The 6,893-nt window shown below is 38.4% G+C and overlaps 1 protein-coding gene across 1 annotated transcript; it reads right to left on the bottom strand.

The window, feature by feature from the left end:
• Positions 1 to 1,727: 1,727 nt before the first annotated feature.
• On the bottom strand, positions 1,728 to 5,869 carry CFL2 (cofilin 2). Its single transcript, XM_027637991.1, has 3 exons — positions 5,562 to 5,869; positions 5,386 to 5,462; positions 1,728 to 5,294 (listed from the first exon to the last, which is right to left on the bottom strand). Exons 1-3 carry the CDS (start codon positions 5,819 to 5,821, stop codon positions 5,182 to 5,184), a joined length of 450 nt encoding a protein of 149 aa, XP_027493792.1. The 5' UTR covers positions 5,822 to 5,869; the 3' UTR covers positions 1,728 to 5,181.
• Positions 5,870 to 6,893: the final 1,024 nt, after the last annotated feature.

The following is a 6,893-nucleotide window of genomic DNA, read 5'->3' as shown; positions in this document are numbered from 1 at the left end:
AAACCTTCCTCTGCCTTTCTGCACCTTGGTTGCTACATGCACATTCCATTTTCTGTTGAAACAGCCAAAATGGACGAAAAGCTTAGCTCTCACATTAGCCTTAATAGAAGGTCACAGATGAAAGCAGTGCTGCCACTAAGAGGAAGCAGACACAAATAAGGCTCTCTAAACTGGTTCTCAAATTCACATCTCTTTTTTCAAGCCAATGTATACCCTGCAGCTGTGCTCACCAGAGACTAACTGATGCTTTTAACTTTCTGCATAATAGAAAAGCTTTTGAGGAGCTTTTATTACAGCGGTTAGTTTTTCTATATCAAACCCCTACAATCACAAACAAGAGGGGGGAAAAATAGACACTAAAAGGTACAAGTGGAGATTGTCCGTAAAGCTTTACAGAAGATGGCGGGCAGATGGTAGGGATTTGCAGTGACACAGCTGTTTTTAAAAATAAAGAGGTGGAAGAGGAGAGGCATGATTACAGCTACACATACATTCCTAAGCTTGTTCACACAAGAATAAAAATTAAGCTAGCAGCAGGAAATTGAAGTTCATGTATTATTTTGAATTGACATTTAGAAACTTTTAAAAATAATCAGCGGCACCTTCAAGTTTCTTTTCCAATCATTAGTTTTCTATGTAACTATGATGCAAAGGTGACAATAGAAACATCAACCTACAATGAGATATGAAAAAGACAATCACAGAATTCTAGGACTGTCAAAATTACTGTGCCTCCAAACTAGCACATTTTTTTTTCTGTAAGCTTTACAATATAAAAAGACAATTCTATTAAATCATCAAACAACATAGATTATGTTACCTGTTTGACTTTCCTATGAAAGGATTTAATTTTTATTGTAGTATTTATTTTTCAGATGTCATTAGTAGAATGCACAGATAAACAATGCAAGGAAGAGTAAGTTGTATGGGGGTTATTGCAGATTTAACAGCATGGGAGGTGGGGCAGGGAAATGTCCAAATTCAATAGGGTATCAAGCACTGGATATTGATTTTGAAAGAATAGAATATTTTTTTAACTAAGCAGTAATTTGTATTAAAAAACTTCACTTCAAAATGACACCCTGCATTCCTTTTTAATGCATATTCTCACATATGTCCCCTATAGTCACATAGAAAGTTTATGTTAGGTAAACACTAAAGAGATTGTTAATGTACAGTGTAAAAGTCTGCCTTCTCCAGAGAATCCAGTGAAGCTGTTTCTAGACAGCTTTGTTTACAAAATTAATTCTCTTCCAGATAGTCAATTCCTAGATCTCAGAAATTTTACTTTTAACAAGAGAGATACCACAGATACCAAAAGGATAATCTTTTTATCATTCTTCATCGAGTCACCTTTTCCAGACTGCATCAGTTCACTTTCTTCCCAGTATTAAAAAATGACTTGTCAGCGTAAACATACTTTTTTGCTACTTTTTTTTTAAAAAGCCATCTAATTTTGTGAACATGTGTGCCAGGATCCAACAAAAGAAAAAGGCTATCCAGCACCAACGCACTGAAAACTTCTTTATAGCCATCTCCAGAGCCACTGGTGCTGGCTTTTACTACAGCTGGGTATTGAACTGAATGTGTGGCAGGTGAAACCTGTTATGAAAATCCAGCTATTCCACCACTTCTCCTTTCAGTGTCTAGGCTGCTCCCAATCCAAAGACAATAGCAAAGAGATTAGTGTAGGTGTGCCCAGCACACAAACAAACTCAACAACTGAAGACATTTAAATTAACTTTATTTATACCAGGTTTTCAAAATCAGAAATATTTCAAAGAAATTCAATACTCATAGACAGGTGCTACATTGATGATCTTTGATCCACCATTAGTGCCATGTTTTCACTCTACAATCATTAACTCGCCACCACAAACTAAGAGGAACTTACAGAAGTTTATAAAAAATAGGCAGACAATGAAAATTTGGTTTATACTGGAATTGGCATAAAAGAGTAAAGCTTATTATCAAATTGTGGCAACTGCTGTATTCCATCACTCAAGGGAATGCTACAGCAGGAAAACACTCTTCTACTTCGAGAAACACTGGGTTTTAACTGAACATACTCAAAATCCACTTCATGATGTGACTAGGAGCGATTCTTACACTCAAGTCCGTGTAAATTTAAGCTTTCCATTTCAAAAATCGCCACAAGCATAAACCTCACCTACACACTCTAGTCTTGGACTGATTTCCTTTTTTGGAGAAATCAAACCCATATGCCTATACCTCTTCCAGGATTTACCAAATCAAACAGAATAACTGCTGGCTTTGAAATACTTTTTTTTAGAAGAAAAATGCCATTTCTGCACAAGCTACTCTCATGAAAATTTTATTTAACATTTCTTTATCAATAAAATAACTGAAGCCAAGATACCGAAAGTCACGTCTACATGGAGATACACAGAAGATATTCAACTTGAGAGGATTTTCCTCCACTTCTCGATCACAATGAGGCCCTCACCATTTTGCATAATGACAGAAAACAACAGCTGACAAACCATTTTGGAACAGATGCCAGCTGTCTCTCATTTGCTTTATATAATTCAAACAGTAACAGTTCTGTAGCACTTTATTGGTTTCTGTTTGGTTTGTGTTCATTTCTGTTTGTTTCTTTTAAAGCCAAGCCATCTGAATTGGACCCCTCATCAGTCAGTCAGTAAGTCATTTCAAGAACAAACTGAAGGCAGGCTGATCCTTTTGGATCCAAAACTTTAATTTGGTAGGAATCTTACAGAAATACAATTTGTGCTTCAATTTCATAGCTACTTGGACTGAGTGAATATACACCTAAACTACTTTAAATAAAAAAAAAAAGTAACGTTTAATATTCAACTGAGAAGCCACAGACGTTTTTCCAGACTGTTTGCAGCAGAGACAAACAATAAATTTAAACACAGTACTGCTTAAAAAAAGTTTACTGTCTAAAGTGAAAATTCGAATGGTTTATTAAAATTTAACATTTTCCATTTTGGCTTTTTCTAAAGAAGCAATTTATCCGTTGTGAAAAATCAGTTAAAAGATAATTGCATTTTACTGTACTGAACTCAAGTCAAACATAAAGCACAAAGATCTTTACATTAAACTGGGCTTTGCACACAACATGAATGATCAGAAATAGACTATTTTGAGAAATAAAAAGTTAGGGGTTTTTTATCTAGACAACATGCATACCATCAGTTACTTCTCACCCTTAAAAGGTACCTGAAAGGAGAGTTTTGTAGAACAAAACCAAGACTCATTAATACACTTAGTAAGTCAGTGGTCATCATGCCTTTTTAGTTAAATTCTAGTAAAGTTTCGTCTACATAGAACAGCTAACACAATGAGGTGTGCAAGTCATAGGGATAGCCAGAAGCCTGAAACAAAGTCTTAAAGTTCTACAGGACAAGAGAGCCTAAACACAGCACCACTAGGTTATTTAAACTATATAAAAAAAAAATTTTGGATTATCATCTACTTCCTTGTTGAAAAAGGGTTATGGACTGAACATAAAGGGCCCATATTTAAAAGCTCCGCAGTTCTACTCTACCAACTTTTTAAAATAAGGTAATGATAAAGAGCATTCCTTCTAGCAGCAAGCACAGTTCAGCTGCCAGTGGCTGCCTAACAGCACTCCTTTACGCATACCAGGAGAATCATGTCCAGTTTTGCCATTTGTGGATAACGATGACAAGATACAAAAGCATGTGTTTGCCATAAATAGCTCTGGCTAACGGAGGATTGCTCACACAGAGCAGATCAAATTCTCTATAAGGAGAGCATTATTTGGCTCCCAGCCAAAACACGTCCCCAGTGCAAGCCTCAGTAGTGGCAAACACTTTCCAGTTCTATTTACATAGAAGCTAACAAGTAGAACGGGTCATTTAGGCTATTTCTTGTACCAAGTCAGTCTTAACTGCAACACTTGAGAAACAAAAATTCCTTCCTGGCTTCATACTCTGCACATAACTGTCATTACACATCATCTTACCGAAAAAGGCGTCGAGCTCGTGCAAGGTTTTACTCTGGCATGTAGAACTTTAAGAGCATTCAGGTATGAAACGCACTGCATGGTTAATTACTTCGTATTTTTACATTGCTGACACAAGTGTTTCATGGAAATAATGGTCTCCAGTAGTGGTAGCTTCTTTACTTGAACGGTAAACTAGGAGCAGGTCCTTTATCGAACGGTCAGAACAGAGACACAGAGATTTGTAAAGCAGTGCCTAAATCAGTATTAAAAACTTGCATTATTTAAGATGAGATTAATGATTGTTTACCTTTACAATACTTTCCACAGAAGTTATTTGAAATATGCTTAAACACTTAAAAACTATATTTTCCAATGAAAACAAGGCAACGTTCTGTAATAAGCCACAAGTTTTATTGCAACGTGGCCAATTTTTGATCTCAAAAAACAATGTTCCATTTAAGGCTCTTTTTAATACAGAAATTGCCACCATGACTGATGTTTTACAAAACTTTAGTGTTTCAAGACTCACAGGGTAAACAGATAACTTCTACTCCTGTTCAGTAGTGTACATTCAATGGAAAACAAAAGGCATCGTAACAGCTACTTCATTTATAAAGATATGCATGTAACAGGAATGAAACTGAGGTACTACAATAATCTGATGACACAGTTACAGCAACTTAATTGGCATTCCTTTGGGAGGGGGCGGGTCAAACATATTACAAAAAAGTGCTTTAAATGCATAGTGTTGTGTGCTGCCATGTCACAAAAATAGGCTTGTCAAGGCAGGTGAGGTGTATGAATGCACAAGAGCCTCATGGAACTGCAATCAAGTGCAACTGTAAGTAATACTGTATAGAGTCTACCATCCGACCAGTGGACAATACTTTCAAGGCATTCAATTAGCTTACCCTCTGCTGTCTGCTAGACTATTTACATTAACTATCACATTCATTGTACATGTTGCAAGGAATGCCTGCAACGTCAGTTTTGGCTAAGAGTATGACGTGAAAGCATTCCTTGGATCCTACATAAAACTACCAGGATTAAACAGTCTAATGGCAATCACTGGTAGACTGCTTAACAATGACATCTCCTTCAGGGCAGTAGGGAAGGGACTTATTTTTTGAGGAGGGGAGGGGATGGGGAGACTAATACTATTCCAATTGAACGAGCTGCAGAAATGGAAGCTCCTTAGATCCAGATGGCACTTGTCTGTCTTTTTATAAGGGTTTTCCTTCAAGTGAAACTACCACGTTGCCTCCCAATTTCTCTCCAAGTGTTGAACGGTCCTTAATATCATCCAAACCATTTACTTGCCACTCATGTTTAATACCTGAAAGACAGACGGACAACAATGTACTTGTGAGAACCTCTACATCTAAATGCCATTATAATTAATGAGCAAAACATTTTTAGGTCAGTACCTGTAAATTTCTTTTTAATGGCATCTTTAGAGCTTGCGTAGATCATCTTGCTTTTTAAAGGTGCACTTTCAGGAGCCCTTTAAAAAAAGAAGAAAACCACAACAAAACAGTTATTCAGTCATCCAGTGGTAGCTCCATGATATTCAATTTTAACAGCAAGCTTTGCTTTTACACACCAGAATATAAATACCAGGTCTTCTTTCTTAGATTCCTTTGTCTCATATGTGGCATCATACAAAGCATATCGGCAATCATTCAAAGGTAGCAACTTCACAAAGGCTGTATAGGGGTCCTCCACAGTATCTCCAATGTCACCAACCAATATCTGCTTTGATTCCTCTACAATTATTTGTTTTTTGTCATCACTTAAGCAGAAGAGAACAGCTTTCTTTCTTTTTTTAATCTCTTCTGGGGTTGAAGATTTCCTTACTTTCATGTCATTAAAAACCTTTATGACTTCATCATTCACTGTTACTCCAGAAGCCTGTAAAATGAGATCAAAGGAATAATTCAAACAGCAAAATTAACACTTGCTAGAAGAGGTGATAGCCCACAGTGCTGATAAAGTCTGTCTGCCCCCATAAGAATAAAAATACTATACTCAACCTGAACACACTACAAATTTAGGAGTATTTGCAGGATTGGAGCAGAAAATATAAAGGAGGTATATATTTGGTAGTTTCTTGTTGCAGATCTCAGCATGTTCAGCTGCAATTATGGATAGCAATATCATACAACTAGGCACACAACTGTACTACTCAAGCAGTTTTCCTTTACCTTATCATGCATTTGGCTTATCTGGGGGGGGAGGGGATGAATAGGGATGGGGGTAAGAACTGAACATATGACAGGAGTTTATAATTTTGGGTTGGGATGAGAGGGGGGGATCATTCATTTGGGGAGTTGTTTTCTTGGTTTTTTAGTGGAACAAACGCTACAGCAGCAGCTCACATCCAGCATTATCATGACTCTCATTTTGTTGGGTGAGGTAAGGCTCTACAAGCAACAGAAATGTTTTCTGCATTGTGTCAGCTTCAATACCACGCCTTAAGAACTCCCGAATTTTACTTCATACTGCTGCGAGATTATTGTTTGACTGCTGTTCCTTCATATAAAAAAACTGTTGGAATTTTACAATCGCTACAATTGTACAGCTCCCCATAAGGCTCGGAAGCCGTTCAAAACACGAGCAGGAAGGAAACAAAAAACCGGCAGGGCAAACGGGGAGCTCAAGGCAAAAGGCAAGTAATTTAGCAAACCCCACTGCGAGTGAGCGAGCGAGCGAGCTCAGCCCATCTGCAGCGCCCTTGCTCTCGGTCCAACAATTACATCTGCCGAGGCGGGCGCTGCCAGCGCAGGCTGCCCAGGGAGGGAAGGCAGGTGCGCGGCTCGCAGGGAGCCGCCGGCTTTGTCCCCGGGGGCGCCGCCTGCCCCTCTTCCCGCTTTGTTCGCGGGGCTGGCCCCCGCCTGCGGGCACGGACGGGCGTCCCGCCACCCCGCGCGCCAAC

This window comes from Corapipo altera, unplaced genomic scaffold (assembly GCF_003945725.1).
Source record: "Corapipo altera isolate COAL_440 unplaced genomic scaffold, ASM394572v1 23, whole genome shotgun sequence".
In the NCBI taxonomy this organism is placed as follows: domain Eukaryota; kingdom Metazoa; phylum Chordata; class Aves; order Passeriformes; family Pipridae; genus Corapipo; species Corapipo altera.
Note: the sequence above shows the minus strand (reverse complement) of the source record. Positions and strands in the feature narration are given on the sequence as shown.

What these genes read in the sequence shown, in the direction of transcription:
- CFL2 (XM_027637991.1), bottom strand. Translation starts at nt 5,821, where the DNA reads ATGAAAGTAAGGAAATCTTCAACCCCAGAAGAGATTAAAAAAAGAAAG. An exon ending in GACCTGGTATTTATATTCTG is followed by an intron (nt 5,463 to 5,561) that starts GTGTGTAAAAGC and finishes CTTTTTTTAAAG; the next exon opens with GGCTCCTGAAAGTGCACCTT. An exon ending in CATTAAAAAGAAATTTACAG is followed by an intron (nt 5,295 to 5,385) that starts GTACTGACCTAA and finishes TCTGTCTTTCAG; the next exon opens with GTATTAAACATGAGTGGCAA.